General features: G+C 39.5%; 1 protein-coding gene across 2 annotated transcripts in view; it reads left to right on the forward strand.

Moving 5' to 3' along the window:
* The window catches only part of LRCH2 (leucine rich repeats and calponin homology domain containing 2), a 33,688-nt gene extending 22,336 nt beyond the window's left edge, over nucleotides 1-11,352 (forward strand). For both annotated transcript variants that reach the window (XM_085325547.1, XM_085325548.1), the window contains 4 exons: nucleotides 1,183-1,295; nucleotides 2,203-2,340; nucleotides 2,637-2,714; nucleotides 3,921-11,352. In XM_085325547.1, coding sequence (XP_085181673.1) covers nucleotides 1,183-1,295; nucleotides 2,203-2,340; nucleotides 2,637-2,714; nucleotides 3,921-4,040 — 449 coding nt within the window. In that variant the 3' untranslated portion in view covers nucleotides 4,041-11,352. The remainder of the gene's footprint in view (nucleotides 1-1,182; nucleotides 1,296-2,202; nucleotides 2,341-2,636; nucleotides 2,715-3,920) is intronic.
* Nucleotides 11,353-22,186: the final 10,834 nt, after the last annotated feature.

Raw genomic sequence — 22,186 nt, forward strand, 5'->3', positions numbered from 1 at the left:
AGGTCATGCAGGTGGCTCCTTCAGCGGCCCTGGCCACTTGCGGTTTTTAAGCAGTCAAGTGAGACTTCTAGGCCAGATAGTTGTGTTAGTTGCATGTATGAGGGAAGCACAACCTGCTGTGCTTCCTATGCTGCTCATTTAGAGGTTTTTGAGTTATCTGCAGCCTTGGCTGCAGGAAGGTGCAGATTTGATAGGAGCAAGCAAGATTGTGTTACCACTTGTCTGCCCCCCTACCTGCCTTTTTTGTTCCCTGGTTCAGCAGCAGGCTTCCGAGGAGCCGTTGCCAGTGCACGTCTGCAAAACACTTCTAAAGCTCTCCTTTCCCTTCTGTTCTTGAGTGATACATGGCATTTTATCTCTTGGCTATGAGGAAAACACCTTGTATGGCTTTGAAGCCTTACTCTTGACATAGCATAGTTTTGAGAACAATTCACTCTCTCACGAAAGATGTTGTGTTACAGAAAAAATCTGGGTTTTTAGATACTTCCATAAACATTTTAAGTAAAATACTATTGTATTTCTCTGTATACAAAATGTGTATTCTCATAACGTAAAAGATCAGAGCAGTGATTTCAGGAACGTCTGCTATGCTACTTGCCGTTTTTTTTGGGGGGGGGGGGGGGGGGGGGGGGGGGGGAATGTTAAATCTCTTGCTAAAACCCCAAACTATTAGAAGCAAGAAAGTTCTGAAGAATTAAATACTGAATCTTTTGCTCAAAAGTACAGGCTAGACTAGTTAAGGATAGAATGGAATTACTTCAAAAGAACTTATTTGCCAGCATTCCATAAAATAATAGAGTTGATCATGTTAAAAGCTTTCTGACAATGAAAATTAATAATGGGTGTATATATAGTTAAAGAGTATTTAACAGGCAATGCTAGGCTTCAAGATAAGCCTACTAATGTACAAAGGGAATTATATACATCACACAGATATTTGTGTATTGTGTGTTCTACCCCCGTATTTTCTAGTTACAAATTTGCAGTTAAATAAGATGATCCATGTACTTTGAAAGTTCTGTTTCACAGAAAGCAGCCTTTTCCTTAGGATTCTGAAAAGCATCAGTTCTGGAAAGTTCTGCAGCTTTCTTCCCCCCCGCCCCCATTTTGTCCTTGGTGGATTTTATCATTGCACKTGTTAAAATCTGAATTCTGAAAACTAAGTTCACTAATATTCAACAGCTTTTAGCCGTACATCTCGCCAGGACTATGGAGCGATGGATCCTGGATTTACAATGAGGAGGAAAATGGAGCATTTAAGGGAAGAAAGGGAACAAATAAGACAGCTTCGCAATGTATGTACCCTTATTTAGTATATTAGTTCAAGCTATTGAGTGCAGTGTATTTAGTTTGCTCTGTGTTACAATTTACACCTTTATTATAAAGGCCTGGGAATCATTCCAGTTATACTAGGGTATTGTAGTGATATTTCTTCCCAAGGAATTTTGTGCAACAGAGCTCTCTTTCTCCCTGTCTGACAACAGGCAGTTACAGTAGAATTAAGCAACAAAAGTGTATGATTGGGATACTTTTATACCACAGAGTACACTGGTAGTATTTTTGGTCAACAGGAATCAAAAGTTGTTTTAGCTGAATGCAGGAAAATATTTTTAGGTATCTGATATTCCTAGGGAAATYATAAGAGTGTATTTCAGTGTGTACTGCTATTTGTGTGCTTCACCTGAGACTTAAAGAATAGCCAGGTGTTCTTTGTGTGTAGAAGCTTGCTGTACATTACTTAATATCAAATGGGATCTAAATTCAAACTACTAGTAAGATGTTTTCTGTATAGCTCTGTTTTAAAGATATTTAATGATTTTAGTTAACTGTAAATTCATTGTGAATGATAAATGCTGTGGTAGCAGCTTAGCTTTCCAGAGTAGTGCTAGTTTTGGCTGTGACTTCTGTAAGGACTGTTTCTGTTCTKTCTGGTCCATATCCTGATCCATGAAGGCTTGCTGTTGGAATGGGATAAAAAAAGTATTCCCTGCTTCCCTTCTCTGTCTTGCAACACAAGTGTGGGACCTTCCCAGCCACCATTTCCTGCACTTTTTAACTATCATTTGGTACATGAGTGAAATAGCCATTTAGTATTAGCATGTCCTTTTTAAACTTAATGTTTTAAAACAAGTTCTGGATGTAAAATTAAAAATTCACCCAAGGTTGGAAGTGACTTCCTATGGAATTTTCTTTATTTAACAGAATCTTGAATCAAGGTTAAAAGTAATTTTGCCAGATGATATTGGAGCGGCATTGATGGATGGAGTCATTCTTTGCCATCTAGCCAATCACATAAGGCCACGTTCTGTTGCCAGCATTCACGTACCATCGCCAGCAGTGGTAAGTYGTTTCTCTCTTAACTGTATCTTGCATGAAAACATACTGTTAAAGTTCAGTAGTAAAACTTATGAATCATGTTTACCATATTAATTGGCTACACTTGCCACCTCAATTTTCCTTCAAGAAGCATTAAAAAAGGCTCAAGTTTGATTTAAAAGCTGTTGTCATATACTGAATGTTCACAGAATTTGTTTTTGTGTTCTAGTTTGTGTTTTAGCAACTGTTACTGAATTTGCATCAGAAATACATAGTCCTTTACAAATGTATGACRAAGATCTAATGTTCTGTCTTTACAGCCTAAACTCAGTATGGCAAAGTGCCGAAGAAATGTTGAAAACTTCCTTGATGCTTGTAAAAAATTGGGCGTTCCACAGGTATACTAACTGCTTTATTGACTACTGTACTTATTTATAATAGTTGCAGAACATACGTCAGCAGTACGGCAGTTCATTTTTTCAGGGTAAATTTAGGGAGCTTAGTGATAAAAATGCTGATCAGGGAACTTTAATGCTATGAAAAAAGTCAAGTCCCCCATTTCTAGTTGGTGGCATGAACTTGAGCAAGCCACTTCCTCTCTTATCGATTTCTGGTTAGTTCCATGTAGTAAATGATGATGACCTCCTTGTGAAACAAAGAACGGAAGAACTATGTGAGATAATTTTTGCTGTAATATTTGAAAGTTTTAGTTTAGCTACTCAACTTTGGCATGAAATTCATTGTTTGGCTAGGAAAAATCTTGCAGATCATACTACAGAAATATGTAGTCTAACTGATAATTAAGTGTATTAGCACAGTAGTTGTGGCTCATTATCATGTTGCTGTTGCCCACATTCATCCTCTTACTTCCCTCATTGTGGATGAAAATGTTAAACCATCTTCTGCCTCTTAGGAGATACAAAAATCTCTCTCACCCCACTTTACTGGAACAAGAAAGTTAGTTCATGGACTTAAAACCATGGATTTCTGTGCTGCCTCAGCTTCCGTCTTGCATGAAACCATAGGTCTTTCAGAAGTTAAGAATTCAAAGATTCACATACTGAGTTACCTGTAACAAGAGTTAGCATGGGGGAGGAAAAAGTCCAGGYTGTGCTGTCAAGGCCTTCTAAAACTGAAAGAGGACTTCACTGGGCAATGGTTAATTACTGAGAACGTAGTCTATCAGCACTTTCTAGTTGTCCCTCATACAAAAATAATGGAAAGGGAAAAGTAGGCCACTGAGCCAGCACTGCCCGTCAGCCTTACTCTGATTGTGAAGAGAAGATGGTCTTTGGCTTTACAAAATTAGCACTGTCTTTTATGTATCTTCTGCTGTTGTTGTAGTTTAACATTTTAAATGTGTTTTTACTCATTGTGCATTTATAGTTTGAGTGAATTTTTCATCCTCCTACTGTAAGATAGTAATGTAATTAATTTTGGGGCTCTCTTGTTACCTTAGAGAGCCACATGCAAAACCTAAAGTCAAAGCCATTTTCTGTGCGTATGTCTAGTAGTGAGGTATATGTGACTTCAGAGAAAATACTTTTGTTACCCAGATTGGAAAAACGAGTCAAGCATAATGCTTGTACTACTTTATTTTGCAGGAAAGACTTTGCTTGCCTCATCACATACTGGAGGAGAGGGGTCTGGTGAAAGTTGGCCTCACAGTTCAAGCTCTGCTTGAATTACCCACGTTGAAACTATCTCAGCTTTCCTCCATGTAACATGACTTCTTGGAAGCTAAACAACCTACCGTTCRGTCTGTTGATATGGATTGCTCTGGGGCAGTTAAGCTTCCTAAATTGGACCATCCAAGCCATCAAAAACTAATATGTGTCCAGATGCTGTAGAGAGCCTTACTTTGGAATTGTACGTAAAACCTTAGCTGACAGTTAACAGAACAAAATGATTTTTTTGTAAGTAGATACACAGAGATTGAAGTTCTCTTTCCTGTTAACGTAAGTCAAAAGCTGCCATAAAAGCTGCTGTAACATCTCATGATGTTACAGATAAAAGATGGATTTCTTTCCCTACCTTGAAAATGTTGTTTGAATTTCTTTGGAAGTACAAAACCCAAACACCTTACTTGAAAGATTAAACGCAATCATTTGGTTTAAAGATGAAACAAAAATGTAGCATTGATGTGATGGTAAAAATCTTGTGTCTGATCCCAAGTAATCCACTTTTACTCTTTCAGAAGGCTTGAAGTTTGAGTTCTATTTCTTGCACTCCTGATTGCAACTTACACGCTTCTAACATTGCCAGTATTTAGTATGAATTTATGGTAATTATACGAACAGCATAGAATGGGAAAAAACACGTTTTAAGTTTTTCCAGTCTTCTAGGTTGGTGCCAAATATTTTTTTCAGTTGTACTGTAGATTGTTTACATGTGAAGTGCCTGTGTAATTGATAACTCTTAACAGTCTTAAACATTTTGCAATTTCTTTGTTTAAAATAGATACAAGGGGAATTTTTAAATATTTTAATAGTTTTTGTAAAGTCAGTATGTGAAGATTTAAATACTTCACTTTTTTGGTGTTGGATGTTTTAAGTTTATTGCACAGTTTAATTGGTTATTTTATTGTCTAATGATTAGAAAATACTGTAAATACATTTTTATTTATGATATTTAATTTGATACCTAATCACTTTTGTTTTAATGTATTGTTAGACAGAAGAGGTTGTCTACTTTTTGTTTGGGACACACAGTAATGTACACAGTGAGTAAGACGTGAGGACTAGTGATGCATACAAAGTAATTTAGGACATTTTTGATAAAACTGCCAAAATCTCAGGTTTATTCTGTGACTTTCAGGATTTTATGTAATATTGTTCCTGATTTCACGTTACATTTTTACAACAGATATATTCATAATTTAGTTGAAAAATATCAGTGTTGGGATGTTTATTTTTAGTGTTTACAGGGTTTATTGTAGAATTTACACAAGTGTGTGGTGTAGCACACAAATGACTTTGTACAAATGTCACTGTGCTGAGACATTAGACTTTTCTGGACAAATGTGGAGGAAAAGAAATATTCCCACAGAGGTAGTTAAACTCCTGGGTATATATACTTGTTTACTTCTGCACAAGTTCTCAATTTCTGAGAACATTCTGAAACTATACACAATTGAATTCCTCTCCAAAAAAAACTGCAAATCATTTGGTAATTTTGTAGTAAGTCTGCATTAGTTTTTTCTTCATGAATAGATAGCTCAAAAGAAGAAGAAGAAAGTCTGTTTGCATTGGTTTGTTCTTCACGAATAGATAGCTCAAAAGAAGAAGAAGAAAAAGGAAAGAAAATATTAGGTTCTGACTGTGTCACTGATTTTTCTCATTTAAGCTGTTAATTTAGATTGAGAGATATGTTTAGCAATGTGTAAAAATCTGTTCTTGCCAATTGATCCAGAAGCCATTTGATGAAATTCATAAAAGAATGAGGGAGGGGTATCACTTACTGCTTATTCCAGTTATAATTGTCCTGAATATCAATCATTGAGAGAGAAAATAAACTTCCAGTTACAAGTTTTTTTTTTTTAAGTTATATTTTAAAATGAAGTGAAACAGACTGATTCATATGTAATGATTAAAATACACTATTGTTTATATRGTATATTCTCAAGGTACAACTCATTGAAAAGTTAGTTAAAACTTAATTTGCAAAGTCATTGTTACAAATTGTTGGTTAGATAAATATTTGCTTAAGGAAACTGGATTGCCTAGACTTTGAGACTTGCTAGTTTGTTTATTTCTAATTGGTTTCAAATCCTTCACATAGAGATTTAAACTTCTAAAATGAATATTTTTTGCTAGAGGCAGTATCAGAAAAGTCTTGCTAAAACTAAAATGAGTAAGCTCAATATAATTCACTAAGCAAGATTTTTCTCTGCTGCACTTGCAGAACATAATTTAAGAATGGTTTGTTGTCTTTCCATTCTTTGCTATGATACTTGACAATAAAAATTCTRCTCTGTTTTAGTATGGTAGGCCCAGACTTGCTAACTGTAAAGAAATTAAATTTTCACCTGGATTATGTGGCTTGAATGGATTTACACGACTATTTCATTGTCATATTTTAAATGTGTTCTRATCCTAAAGTAACGCTTTATTTTTTCCAATTAGAACTAAATTCAATCTTAGCTTGCTGACTAGAGTGAGGTTTTTTCATTCATTGATTATTATTTTTTTTTGTTTCTTGAGACAATACAGTGTGTCAGGGAGATGATTGTTACTATAATGTAAACATTAAGAATTCTCTTGCAGTATGCCAGCTGCTTACCATTTTTTAAAAACTTATCCTATTACTTCCAACATAGCTCAAATTAGGTATGAAGTTTGAAGGTAGTCGTTTTGAATTTTATCTCCTGAGTCAAAAACCACTAAAACAGCATTTAGCTTTTTAAGCACTCTGGTGTTCTTCCACACAAACTTGCTAGAAGCAGTCTTGTTTTACCGTGTTGTGGAAATTATTACAGCCGCTCTTCATGCTTTTCATCAGGCATCATGGGGAAGGGTAATCAGGATTCTTACAGGATTTCCTTTTTAGCCTTGCAAAAGATCAGGACCTTCCAGTATTCACAGGAGCAATTTGAGGAATGGTCCAACATRTCTAGATGAATCTTTTCTCATCTTTCTTTAGCTGCTTTCACAAATTGTTTAAAGCCATGCTACAGTTAGCTATTCCCTTCATGATTTTTTGGGGTTGAGCAACTGCAAAAGAGATACTAAAAACGTTGAAACAGCACTCAGTTTTAAAATGGCCAGTGGAAATAGTTACTGTCTTCCCTGTATGAGAATTTGCCTGATGTCCTTTCTGCCTTTCCGTTTGATCCCAGCATGTCTCTATTTCTTTTTCTGTTTGTTCACAGATCCAGTAACTTCACCTTGTTTTTTTACTGCATATTCCTCCTCCCCACTCTCTCTGCTTTTTGTGAGAGAAAATTGCTCTGGTGGCAATATTGAACTACTGTGATCCCAGAATCCCTGCTCCCGACATTTCGTACATTTGCGATAACCTTTTTCTATTTTGTTTAGGATGTAAAGTGATTACTTAATATTTGGCACAGCTGATAGGGATTTTTAAAACATTTGTCAGAAGCCTACCTAATTGCTATTGCGGTCATTTGAAGCTTATGCTTCTGACTTGAGGAAAAGAACATTAAAAGTTTTAGGAAAATTCATWAAGTTTTACTAAGAAATATAAGAATTAGGGTGCTTTTGTTATTGTAGATGCTATACAAAGTTACTGCAATAATGTGAGATGAAACTGTAAGTTATTGAATGAAACAGCATACTGACAGAGGGCWTCTGGCCTTGTGTATTTTTTTTTTCTATTTCTTATGTCATTGGATGTTTGAATGGCTGCACTATGTCACATGTGAATGATTTTTCCTTTAAGCAATAATGTCCCAGGTAGTGTGAGATCTTGAAGTAGTGGCGTTAAAATGTTTGTTTTAAAGTTTGGTGACTTCATATGCAGTATCTCAGAAATGCTTCACAGCTATTATATAATATAGCTAATTCCATGTGCTAGTTGGGGTATTGCGGAGGATCCAGAAACTCCTATATATATACCCCTATAGCTGAATATCTTCCAAAATATAACTGAGAATTGAAAACATTATAAAATGCAGAGGAATACATTTGAAACAGTAAATACCTGACATGAGTTGTCATAATTTCTGGGTAAAATCCTAGCTCCACTGAAGTCAGTGTAAGTTTTGTTGTTGACTTCAGTAAAGGTTTCATTCTTTATAGAAAACCAAAGCTGCAGACCATGGCAAACAAGGCTTAGTTAAACTTGTTTGTCATGAGCAAAGCTTTAGTTATGAAATTCTTGGCAGTAGTGTTTTGTAGAGTCTACTGTAAGCTACGATAATTCTAAAAGGAATTACTAAAATCAGCGATCTGTGGTAAATCAAAGGCAACTAGATTACATTGATCCTTTTATTTTAAAATATTCTTATGTGCCAAATATATCATTAAGATGGCAGGAAAGATTACTCTGAAGCCCAGTTTTCAATCTCTGGGAAGCTATGTAGCCTCAGTGAAAGTGCAGGTGAGTGAGGACTACCATTGGGGGTTTTTTGTTGCTCTAAAATTGTGATTTAGCAGAAGTATTCTCAGATTATTGATGTAAACCTGTAGGCAGATTTAAACTAAAATTGAAAAGACATCTATTTTTTTTCCACTAACCAGATTTTCATATCTCTTCTCAATACTGAAGAGGAGAACAAAGCTCCGGCATTACTTCCTTTTGCTGACTTCTAAATGCTTGTGCAAAAGGTGGCTCTTGTGTATGTGATAAGGCTGCAATCTGCCTGACTGCCTGAGAATAAATCTGTGTGCCTGTGCAGAGACAAGCACATTAATAATGTACCAATTCCAAAAATTCAGTCAACCTTAATTTAAACCAATGTATTTTTCAGTCTGAATTGTGGATTTCATCTTAAAGCAACTTAACAGTGGTAGTTTTTGCAGCATTTTTTAGCAGTTCCTTCTGATAGGAGATGATTTTGTATTGGTAAACCAAATTTATCTTTTTCCACGCTAAGTCAGGGTAATATATGTATTTCTGTGATGAAGTACATCATGTTAAACTGACCTTATATGTTCTTTTTTAAAAAAAGTTAAATTTCTTGTTTACGGATTACCCATTTGATTAAAAAAAAATAAATAAAATAAAAAGCCATGATCTGCAATTGGAAAGGCAAAATCTTGTCCAAGGAGATGGTGCTCTTTGATTTTATATTGAAGAATTTCACTGTGAAGAGACTTTAGRAAGGAATTATTAGAGGAAGAAATAATTTATTTCAAACTACCGTACATTAAGGAAAGCAGACCAGTTCCTGGCAGATCCTTAACCTGTGCAGGCAGCTCTGCACAGATCTATGGTCACAAGAACCCACCTGAGGCAGGGAGCTAAGGAGCATATGTCCAGGCTCACCTGCTGGTTCCTGGGCAACATCTGGAGGGAACAGCCTTCCACATAATAGGCTGCAGAACTCTTTTAAATAAATCTATGGAATCTAMACAGAAATGCTAAGATTTTGAGAGTAATAGATAAGTAGCCATTTGGCACTATTTAACTCCCATCAGCAAATAATGATGTAGTAGGCTAGAGAGAAAGCTCGCTCTAGGAACTGGGGAACTGCACTGACTGAAAATTGCACCATGCCTCTAGCAGACTGGTGTATGTTGTCCTGTCAAATAAGGGAACAAAAACAGTAATACTGTTTTCCACGTGGAAAACATACTATGGCATGTACAAAGGAAGGACCAGTAACCATTTTTCAATCGGGAATTTTATGGCACAGATCTTTTCGAAATGTAAATATGAAGGTAAATTATTATTTTCCTGGAAAGAATACAATTCTTGATTTTGACTGTTAAAATAGGATTTCTGGTCAACTTAGTTTCAGTTTAAACTTGCCACTGTACTGGAGTAGTTTTGACTCCGTATTTTTACAAAAGAATATGCAGCTTTGTTTTGTTTTAAGTATATCACATAGTACAATTCTGACAATGTATAATTTAAAGTTATGGTTACATGTTATATTTATTCAATGGCTATTTTAGACCTTCTTTTTTTTTGGAAAACTTGGGAGGCAAAGGGGATTGCTGTAAGTCTGTCTAATCAATTTCTGTGGAAGGAAAAAAAACAATGTCGGTCATCTTCAGTTCAAACGTTTTATAGACAACTACATTTTTAAAGGAGTGTATTTTTAATGTTTTGTGTATGTGCTTCAGAATCCTTTTTAAAAAATCCTTTTTTAAAAGGATCCTTTTTTTCAGAATCCTTTTTTAAAAAAAAAAAAAAAAAAAAAAAAAAAAAAAAAAAACCCAAAGAGCTTTCATGACTCTTTTAGTCTCTTAGCAAACATAAATGGAGAAGAATAGCATGAAGCAACAACAAAATGAATCCTTTTGAGAAACTTTCCATTGACTTCAGTGAAACTAGAATTTCCCTCAGTAGTTTTGTAACTGAGCTACAGCATAAAATAAGTCACTTATAACAAATTCTTGGCACTAACAACGATTTCTGTAGTTCTTTCAAAACTGTGTGAAATAAGGCAAACTTGACATTCCCTCCTCCCTTACCCCCAGTAAAACTGTTCTAATTTTACTGAGGCAGATTGTGAAATAGCTTGTATATGGARATAAGTCCAAAACCACTTTTTACTTTGTTTTRAAATTGAAGTGAAACAGTGAAAGCTTTTCAGAATTTGTTTCGGATTTGGTTGTGCCATTGCTGGCATGGAAACTTCCATAATTCAGTGTTAATAGTCTTTCTGGAGTGTGTGCAAGATTGGGCTCTGCATATGCAAATGTTAATAGAGTTCTGTTTACTGAATCCGTGTGTTACAGGAAGCATTGCTGCAACTGTGGGAATTTCCAACTTGCAACTGTTAATGTTAGTCCACCAACAGTTAATGCAAATCTTTGTAACGCCCAYGAAGGACATACACAGGCATTGCAAAAAGCTGGTGAGGTGTATTATGTTGGGAATAATGTGAATACTTTTTATTATTGTGTAATGTGTAGAACAAACAAAACATGATTGCTTTACAATTATCACTCAGTTGATATTCGGTTATTTTATTTTGTACTTGTGAGTATAAAGCTCAGAAAAGAAAATGTAACCAAATGATCAATGTGTAAACGTGTGCAAGACATGACAGAAGTAATTCTGCGGCACAGCTGGAGAGCGATCATTTAATTAGATGATAAAAATGTATAATACTTTCAACATCTATTTGATAGTGCATTTTGATTCATTTTGCATTTCATGTTCTTGTAAAGTGCATTTTCCACACTTAAGATTGTCTACTTGTACAATACTGTATCTTAAGTCTTTTTTCAGGACTTCCATTATTGCTGGAGCTTCCAACATGTATATTTTTTTTTTGAAAAAAGTTCCTACTATTATTTTTTGTAAATAGATTTTGTATTGAATTTGCATGGATAAAACCCCTATTTCCAAAAACAGTGTACATACTCTGTGTATAAAATACAAACCGTTTCATAACTTTAATGTAGTCAAGTTATTCAATTTGACTTTTCAGTTTTTACATAGTTGTGGTAAATAATGAGAATTTGTTGTATGTTCTTTCAAATGTCTTTGCCGTTTTGAGAGATAAGCGACCTGCCTAATTACATATCAGGAAGTATGTTCTCTTACTGTGACAAAGGAAACGTTAAATGTTATTCCAGGAAAATATAGGACTCTTTTCTGTGTGGAGGGTATCAGGTCTTTTCTTGTTACCAACAGACAAATCAGTGTTGAGAGTACGTGGGGACAGAGGTGCCTTTGCTTGCAGCAGGGTCTTTGTTCGTTAGCACGCTTTCCAGTCTTACTTACGTGAGATCCACCCTATGTGCTACAGCCTATGTATTTAGGACAAGACATTTTTCTGAATCTTGCTAGTACTCCCTTAGGAGTGCAGTTTCATTATAAGCTTAATCCAGTATGGAAACTTCTACTGAAAGAGGTGATCTGTTTCTCTTCTATTCCCTAGGATGGATTTAGCAATAGTAGTAATCATGGTTTGCATCATTTGGAGTCACTAAATGCCAGACCTGACCTTAGGAAAACAAAGCTATCATTTTTGGCAGTAGGCTTCAAGAAGATTACACAAATGTAGGTTAAAGTGCGAGATTGTAATGACTCTTTTTTAACCTCAATTTCATTGTGTACCTCATCTGCTGCAGAATTACAAAGACCTGAGGATTGAAAGTAAAAGATTCTCTTTTACACGGGTGTTTTTCCTCTAAAGCTTTTTGTTCTGCACCAGCATCTGCCCAGCAGTCCTTTTTTTTCCTAATGAAGCACAATTTGGGACTTTACAAAATGGAAATTGAAGAACAGCATTACAAAGAAAGTGAATAGAACACCTTGAATATTTTTTGTAGTTATAGATGTAAGTTTTGTGGTTTAAATGTTCTGCGAGTTTGTTGTTCAGTTCCAAGTTATAAAGAAAGCTTTCCCCTTAAGAAAAGGCTTTGCAGATCTATAAATGAAATACTATCATGTGATGAGGCTTGTGGGGACTGGACTCCATGACCCATAAGATCCATGTTGGTCCTCAGTTATCTTCCTGGGGAAGGTCACTATTGGAAATGGAAATACAAGCAAAAGGTCTCTAATTTCCTTTGTAGAGACATTTTGAGAAAAATTGAGAATTCATAAGTTGTGCAGTGTGTTTTTTAAGGCTAGCCAATTTGATCAGTTTACCACAAACGAGTATGTTCCTTTTTGTCTGTACTATCAGCTGCTGATAATTTGGTTAAGTCAAGTCCTTGTGTGAGCTGTATCCTGAGCTGTTAAAAGCTTTGTAACATGGCAAGCTTAATATATAAATAGAGTAGATGGTTTACAGTACTTCTGCTTTGCCAAAGGTATCTGCAGCTGGAAGATTGCGTTGATTCCAGCAAGATTTGAGGATGATTGACAGCAAATACACTTTGTAGATTCTTACTATAATGCTTCCTCCACCCATTGATACTGGAGTAGTCCTTTGTTTTTACAGTCTTGCTGATTGCAGATCCATTTTCACAAATCACAGAAAGCTTGTTCAACTTAAATTTCCTTCATCAGATATGATGTATTGCTGCAATACAGAACTCTTACTTTCTGTTCAAGGTTGAAGTCTCTTGTGTTTCCTACCATAGTCTGTCAGGTACAAACAATACACGTTCACATTCCCATACTGTGTCTGCTTTTACATTACTCAACATCCAACTTGCAGAACAATTGTATGTCTCACTATGTCTCACCTGCTGTTTTGCATTAGTTAAGATGTATTGTCATGCCTTTAGCCCTTTAATTATCCTCAGTGATTAAGGTATAACTCCACCGGTGATGAATATGACTACAATGCCCCAGGTTAGCTATGCTGTTCTGATACTCTAGTTTGTTGAAATTGTATGAACTTTTTTTTTTCAAATCCTTCCCCATTCTTTCACATAATTCTCATATTTCTGATACTGTATTTCAACATATATTAATCAAATACTTTGGCTAAATAAACTGGTTACAAGTATCACTCAAATAGCTGTTAGAACCCTCAAGGAATGTTTTCAAAAGCTTATAAGATGCTTAATGTTGCAATGACTTGAGCACAATAAACCTATTTACAAAATRTGTACATAATTTCTTTTTAATTAGTTAGGCCTCATATTAATAATGGAAATCTCATACTAATAATGTTCTAATTATGTAGCCAAAGAGTAGATTATAATATTAATATCTAGTTCTAGCAGTCACAACACTGCGTTCAGAACTGAGTGATRCATAAATCAGCACAATAGCTCATAGCTAATAGCAAGGGCAGTAAAAGAAGAATTAAAATATGTTAACTTTTTTAGAATTCACAGGTGATTGTTAAAGATTTAACTTTGTATCATCTTAACATAGTTTTCATTATAGTGCGGAAGTGGAACACCTAGACTGTATGTGGAACTTCTGTAGTTTTTTCAGCTAATATTTAAATGTGCCAAACTGAATATTTGTATTTTCAGCAACTCAATAAACATCTATCTTTAGAGTATTAAAATGTGGCTGTATTATAATTATTTCAGTACCAGAATTGATGAAAGTTTTCACATATACATTATACATACATATATATATATATATGTATGTATCTTTCTTGAGCACACACACACAGATACATAGATAGTGTAATCTTTAGATCAATACTCAAGTTGGAGAAGCGAGAGGTGATGTATCCAGATCATCCCAGTAAAACCACGTGCTGTGCACATGTTCTGCTAGCTGATCCTGTAGGCCCTTTTTTAATGCTATCCAATTTGGTTGCATAGCCCATGATAAAGAAGCACTTCTGCTACTAGAGCCCTTGGAAGAGAAATAGCAGAGTCTGTAAGTCAGAAATGTTGATCTGTTAACAAATTAATGTTTACATTTAGGAGGAATTAGACATTCTGCATGGGAAGGTATGAATTTGTAAACTGATGAGACGTTGTTCATTTCAATCACTTGCTCTTGTGATGATGCATGATTTCGCCTCCAGATTCTCTTTTTTTCTCCTGTGATCAGAAGGGGGGCAAAGGGGGAGTAAAGCAACAGCAAACAATATACTTCCTGCTATAAGCTTCCAAGTGCATGAACTTCTGAAAAATACCAGATGAGAGAAGCCATCCCATGCTCCATGGATTCTTCAGCTGCTAAGAAATTCAAGCAAAAGGAAAATGAGATTGTCTCTGAAATCTATGAGTAAGTTTATTGAATAATTTATGGGTARGTTGTATTGAATTTAGTAACAAATGCAGTTTACTCTGAAGCTTGTCTGCACTACTAATCAGTGAGTGATTTGTCTAGCTTGCGTGTTCCATTGTGTACTGAAATTATAAGGTCACTCTGTACTTTCCCCAGTAAGACATTTATACAATAGTAAAACTGAGATGCTTCTGCCAACAATGATAACTTTGTGATTTTGGCTCAAACAACATAAACTTCAATTTCCTGGGAATATCAACTAGAAGATGATCATACTCTTTCTGGTGAAATAGTAGGGCAACTCTGTGATATTCCAATATGTTACCTAGTTCTGTTCATGTTTTTCAGACCACTATTTTCTCTACATTTTTGATTAGACAGAAATAAGAATTGAAACACATTGAACAATGGCCTGTCCACACCTATCCTTTGGTATTTTGTCCTTCAGCATTAGTTTTCTAACTTTAAAAACACAGGAAAAACAGATCCTGTCCCTGGTGTTGGTTTGTACCTGAAACCTCAGTGCCAGAAGGTGACAGGCTCCGCAGTCAGGCTCACCAGCTTCTCCAAGATCTGCTGGAGTTGCCGCTCCATCAGGCTACTTGGGTCATTTTGGACCTTCCTTTCAAAATGTAGGCTTTGCACAGCACTGTGAAAGTTGCGGCCTTGGCTGGCAGTGCTGTTGTAGTTAAGAGCAAAATGGAGATGGGAAGCAGAAGAAATAACAGTGGGAAAGAACATGTTGGGATCATGGGAGCTGCAAATACATTGCAGGTGATGAGGTTTGGGTGGAGGTATCCAGTTCAGARAGGGATGTGAGAGCTCTGCCTCCAACCACATGGGTCCTTTTTGGTCTGGTCTAGTCAAAGCATCAGGACGATGGAGACATAACAGTACCAGGACTGAGAACAAGCAAAAGAGAATTCAATTACATCAGTCTCMAACTGTTTCTTCCTCCTGTCTCAGCAAAGAGAAGTGGTAGGCAGAATTGCTATTCTTGGATGTCCCTATCACATCACCACTAATTAGCCCTCATTTGTTACTCAGTGCTCTTGCCCTTGCCTGTTTGTGGCATCAACAGGCCTTTTTGTGTGTGTGTTTGGGGACTTCAGAATTCCCTTTGCCATTTTTTAAATGTGATGGTTTCTTAGAAACAGCCATATCGCACAGGCTGAGCTTGGCCGGTGCTCCTGCTGATGGTATGCAAACATTTTGTACAAAGGTCTTCCACTCTGAATACAGTAGTACTGTTTAAACTGAAATGACAAACCTTGCTGTATTTAGGAAAAGGTGCCTCATTCTTTCAGGATTTTATTCCACTTGATTAGACCATCCAGCCTTCCAGATCTTAACAAAGCAAATGAAATGCTGTTGTAACTAAAAGCAAACTCAGATTGCTGCAGTGTGTTTTGAAGGTACCTATGAAACACAACAGCCCCTGGCTGTTCCCTCAGGTACAGATGGAGAAAGGAACCTTTCCCCATATGTTTTTCTCACTTGGACTTTTAAACAAACCAGGAAAACTTTATGCTCAGAATGTTAAATTTAGTTTTTCTTAACTAGATTTTTTTTACCTAAATTTATTGTCTGTTTTTATAAAAGCAGCAACAATCTGATGTCAAATTGATGGATTACGCTGAACATCGAAGTTGCTAAAAATACACAGATATTTTTAACTTTCTGATGGACCACATCTGTTTGACAACATTTGTAAGGAATGCGGGCTCATCAGTGCACAAGAAAACTTAGCTAGATATGAAACAACTGCAAAGCAATCCGTAGAAACATAATAATCAAAAAAAAAAAAAAAATCATTAGTCTTCAACGGCCTTTCCCGTGGCTTAAAATTCAATTCACAGTCTGTGTGTGAGCACTGGAGAAGGATAAAACTCAGCAGCAATCCAAGCTGGGGACTGGCTGCTTGGCCAGCAGCTTTGCTCGAGTGGTGCTGGGGATCYCTGGTGCGCTTTAGCTGGACATCAGCAGGGCAAGTGCCCTGGCAGCCCAGAGCGATCATCACCCTGGGCTGTATCAATAGGAGCACGGCCTGGAGATCCAGGAAAGTGGTTATCCCCTTTAGTCCGTGCTCATTGGACTATGTGGTCAGGGCTGGTGTTTTCTAATCCCCTGGTTCCACTTGCACCTGCTGTCTCTCATTCTCCTGCTGTGCACCATGGTCAGGAGCCTGCCTCTGTCATCTTCAGAACTTCCTTGGAGACACCAATTTCCACCACCACCACCCCCCAAACCTTCCCCGTCTCCAGGCTGAACAAGCTCTGCTCTCTCTGCCTCTCCTCCTAGGGGCAGTGCTTTCACCATGAGGACAGCTAAGAAGTGGTACAGGTTGCCCAGTGAGGTTATGCAGTCTCCATCCTCAGAGATTTTGGAGATTAGCTGGGATATAGCCTTGAACAACTTGGTCTGACCTTGCAGCTGGCCCTGCTTTGTGCAGGAAGAGATTCAGATGAAGCCCCAGAGGTCTCTCCCAAACTGAATTTTCCTATAATCACTTCTGAGCCCGGGTGCTGCTTACAAAGCATGAACCCAGTGCATTTTTGTTGTGGAAGGCTCTTCCTGTACTCTGAGAGTACAGAACATTCTGCCTTTTGTCATTTTTCTACTTKTTTATCCAAAACGCCCTTACTTGAAGCTGTTGAAGTTATTACTCATTGGATACTTCAATTACGAAAAACAAACAAAAAGTGGAACAAATACGTATTTGAAAATGTGCATCTTGATAGGGGTAAGGGCAGCCTAAAGGGGTTTCAGTTCTCCATCACCTCCCATTAGTCCTGCCTGGTGTGCGTGTCACKATGGTCTCAGCATCCCAAACATCATCACCAAATTAGATGAGATAGGCACGTGCCTTCTCTATAAGCCTTGCCTCAACAAAGTCCACATGTTCTAGGACTAAAATCTTCCTTGCTTCAATTTCAAAACTGGTCCCTGTTGGTGTGTCAGATACTTCATGGAGCAGCAGGTTGGGGTAGACGTCCTCCTGAGGTCCCTTCCAACCTGAATTATGCTATGAGCTGGCTAGCAAGTGTCTGTTCACGCTGGCGGTACAAGTTTTGCTGACCTGCTCTGCTGCCTGAGGGGTTCTCAAGGATGCTTCCTCAGGAAGACTAAGCTAGCTAGCTGGCTTTAGATGGTTTGTACCAAATCCAGTGATTTTTTTTACTGAGTTGGATGGGGCACATGCTGGCAGAGCAGAGGGGGTGATGGTTCTTGACAAATTGAGTGTGCTCTGGTATTATCRGCTATACTAAAATGAAAATGCCTCTCCATTGCTGGTTGATTGGTTGAATGTTCTGCTTTGAATTTGATGGAATAAATGAGTCCAAAGATATTTTAACCCTACTTGACACTGCACAGTTTAGTTAGGCTCACAGTTTTGACCATATAGTTCATGCTATGTGATCCTGCAACAAGCACATGCAACAAGTCTTTCTGGAGACCAGAAATGTACTAAAACAGGAGTAGGAAAGAAATTTTGAACTGAAATAAACYGTGTTGTTAAAATGTATTAAGGTGGGAGAGGGCTGCTTATTTGCTTTTTTCTTTTTCTTTTCAGACTACAAAACAAGGTGTCAATGAGGACAGACGGTGGCTGGAAGACGAGCCAAGGTGGTTCCTGATCTGGAATCTGGCTCATTTTCTTCCTCGGCAGTGACTCTCCTCTCGCTACGGGCAGGTCGCTCTCACCTCCCTCCACCCCTCTTCCCCTCTGCTCCAGCAGCGTCACAGCAGCTCCACCATCCCCAGTTCCCTCCGGTCCCCCCCGAGAGCTGCAGACCCGGGACGCCGTGCAGAGGTGGGTTCGGTGCGGCGTGTGCTCCCCGCTCCTGGCGGCACTCGGGTCCAAGTGCCTAGCTGAGGAGGAAACGCTCCTCACCGCTGCCGAGGCCGCGCAGAGGTGATCTTCGTGCGGTCGAGCGCTGCACTYCGCAGGTCTGAATTTTTCAGCGGGAGGGTTTTCTCGGTCAGCGGTGGGTGTGGAGCTCTCTTTCAGCTGAGTCGGGACATGATGCTGTGGGCACCTTCAGRGGCTTTTGTATTGCTTGCTGTCTTCTCCCCAGGTTGTGTGTCTATTTCTGCCGCCTTCAAAAAGAACAAAGAACAGATTTGTCAGTATTTTAGAAACAATTTCGTGTAAATCATAATTAGAATTTTGTTGAAGGCATGACTGTTTCGATGGTGAATGTCCCTAAAGTCTTCTCCTACTTCTGTATTATATCCTCATTATTACTTGTGGAAATTTCCACTGCGAAATGCCTTCAGTGATGTTAGTAGGTTCCTGTAGCCCAGAAGAAAAATAAATTTATCTTTCTTTTGTTTGCTGTAGACCTGCCTTGTAATCTCTGATAGTGTTCCTGGAAACAAGTTGTAGGAGAGCCAGTTTTCCTGTTAACAGTGTTTTTCATCAGAATAGTGCTGCTTCTTGCTGAACTCCGGCCTTGCAGAGGACATGGTCCTGCTGCAGGAGGCCATCAGTAAGGAGGAWTTTTTTTGTATTACTTTGGTGCAAGCGTGGCTAGAGGTCAGACATCCTGTCCTTGAAAATACTTGTGATTTCTTCAAAACTTGTTTCAATTCAGTTTGAYTTGTAATGAAGTGCATAAAATGATGAGTCAAGCTGTGCCAGCACATGGCTTGAAGGACTTCATATCTCTTGAGGGAGTTAGTGGGAACTATGACTTCGTTAGGGAAACGGCTGAGTGCGCACGTCTGTGCTCGTATTCCTTCGGCTTATACATGGGGGCTTTCAGCGAGGCCATGGTGCAAGCCTGGGAGAGGTTTCAGAAGAGSGTAGCTCTGAGATTAATGTTTAAATTAAATATTAAAGTTATGGAAGATGTTGCTCAGTCAACGAGGAGGAATTTAGGAGGGTGAGCCTCCTCTTTAAAAGAGTGCAGGCTGCTGCACCGATAGGTTTAGGGAACGTTTTTTGCGAAACCAGGCAAGCTCCTGAGATTCAGTCATTGAAATGAACATTTTTCTTTCCCTTGTTAAGAGAAATCTCCCTAAGCCAGATGAAATCCATTCTGTTAAGGGCATTCAATTAACATTGATTATGATTTGTTTATATACATACATACATACATACACACACACATATATATATATATATCTTAAAGCCTATTGAAATATTTTTCCCATTGTAGTATTGTCATTATAGTATTACTCAGGTGTTACTCAGACATACACAGTCAGCCCTTAGTAACATAGGACAAGCCATAACTACCCAGTACAGCAGCAGTGAAAGTCCAAAACATGAACGAGTAGGAAACACTGCAATGATCCTTGAGCTTAATCCAACACACCCACAAACGCCTGTGCCCTTAGGAGCGCTGCATTTCTCAAGCATTAGACTTAAGAAAATCAGGGATAAACTGTTAGCTAACATTTTTATGTGCAATATGCCCAAGCTATCTTTACAGCCTCTGCCAGCCCCCTCGGTCACCCCCGCGCAGGCGCAGCCGGGCTGGCAGCACAGACCCGGTGCAAGGGCAGGAGGAGTCGACGGTGCTGGCTTTGGCTGGAGGCTTTGCCCTGGTGCTGCGGCAAAAGCTCTCCAAAACCACCGTGGTGGGCCAAAGTCCAAACTTGACTGGGGCAGCCCGGACCTGGGAGGGAGCTGGGAAGAGGGAGCCAGTCTCAGGGCTGGGAGTTGACAGGCGTGAGAAACGCAGGAGGAGTGGAAGAACCRTATCTGTTTGAACAAGAACCAAACTTCCTCCTGGTTTCCCTCACTTTGCCTGTGGCCATAACATTTATTAGAGGAAATGTGATAATTTCCTTTATTGAAGGTAAACTTTGAGGCGACTCTGCAGGCTGGCGGGATGACACCACCTCCCGACTGCGAGGTGCCGTGCTCCRGTCACCTGCCGGGAGCTGGAGGTGTGGGGCTTTCCAAAAGCCTGGCTTGCAGCGTCCCTGCGGAAGACCAGGGAGCTCAGGTGCTGATATTTGATACTTCTATGCTTGAGAGCCCACATTTGCGTCCAGCCGTCACATGCATAGGGCATATTCAAGCAAATGTGGACATTGGGGTACCCTTGACTTTCATCTGCAAAAGTCCTTGGAAGAGGAGGCCTTTTGGGCGCTATGAGCYCTTCATGCTCTGTGGTTGTTGAACGGAAACACAGGCGTTTCTTTGGACGATAGACCTTTGCAGCRATGTCACTGCCAAGAACTGAATATACAAATCATTCCCTTACAGCTCTTCAGTGGTTCCTCAGTTCATCTTTTCACTGTACTTCTAACCTGTTCTCCATGACATTAGACTTCGGCTCTGGCAATTTAGCACCCCTCCATCTGTGGCGAATCAAATGCTGTTGTCTTATGTCAAAAGCTTTGTTTTACTCTGTCTTGCTATCCCAAAGAAAAGCTGCGTTTGGTGCAAACTGTCCTCTGTGCTTCTCCACGGGGGCTAACGAGACCCAGCTGCTCTTGAAAGCGTCGCAGAGACTCACGTGGGAACAGTCCAGCCAGCACTCTGTCACTGGAAATCCACTGTGCTTTTGTAGAGCCACATTACCCAAGGTCACATCGACCTGCTTTTTTGTCAGYGGTATAAATTCTTGATAAATTATCTGATCCCAACTTCTCTCTCTCTCCTCCCAGGAACATCTGCAGGCAGGATCAGTCGCTCTTGCTGGCACTGATGGGGACCAGTTTTCCAAGCAGGGCTCTGCCTTCCTGAACGTAGCAGAGCTGGGGTAGCCAGACCGCTCGCCCGAGGGCCACGCGCGTCCTGGCCCTTGCGCCCCGGCCGACGGYGGGGCTGCAAAGCCGCTCTTCGGCTGCCCCCGGGCTTGCTCTGCTTGTCTTTTCCCTGTCGYCTAAAGCGTGTGCATGCTCCCAGGCATGTTCGGGGGCTTAACTGCTGCGGGAAAAGGCTACACTAGCTTTTTTTCCTCGAGCAAACTTCCTGCTGAACACCCACAAGGGAAATTACCYCAGTGAAACCTAACTTCTGTCTGATGTTAGTGGGTTAAAAACCCCAAAACGCCTGGTGGGCGCGAGGCGAGAGCAGCCCTCTGTGGGCAACGTGAGCCCCGCGGCGCGGGCAGCGTCGAGCCTCACCGTCCTGGGGGACCCCTGGGACTTGGGTCAAAACCTGTTTCATGGAAAATAACAATAACGAAGGGATGAAGCTATATATATATATATATATATATTTGTGAGAAGGAGCCGCATTAAGTTTGAGAGGTCCCTGAGGAAGTCGAGTCCAAAATTTCCCATCACAGAAAGATCAAAAAGTGTTTTACTTTCACGCACTTTTTAAACCCCCCCCCCCCACACACACACACAAACGGAGCGGATCGGCTGCCCGCGGAGACTCGCGCGGGCTCGTGCGCTGAGCCTCAGCGCCGGCCGTGCGGCGCCGCCGCGGTCCCGGGGCTGCCGGTCGCAGGGGCCGGCCGCTCGGCTGGGATTCCCGCGGGGTTCCTGCCCGCCGGCGGCTCGCCGCCGCCCGCGCGGGGTTACGAGCAGCCTGCCGGTGAGCTGGCCGGCCGCCAGGCAGGGAGCTGTCACAAGTTAGCTGGAACCGGCACGTTCCTGCAAAACCCGCTGCGCACGTCAGCGTTTTCTGAGCAGAAAAACACCTCTGGTGGCAGAAAAA

The sequence above is a fragment of the Rhea americana genome, unplaced genomic scaffold, assembly GCF_003343005.1.
Source record: "Rhea americana isolate MKP2758 unplaced genomic scaffold, rheAme1 scaffold_98, whole genome shotgun sequence".
Lineage (NCBI taxonomy): Eukaryota > Metazoa > Chordata > Aves > Rheiformes > Rheidae > Rhea > Rhea americana.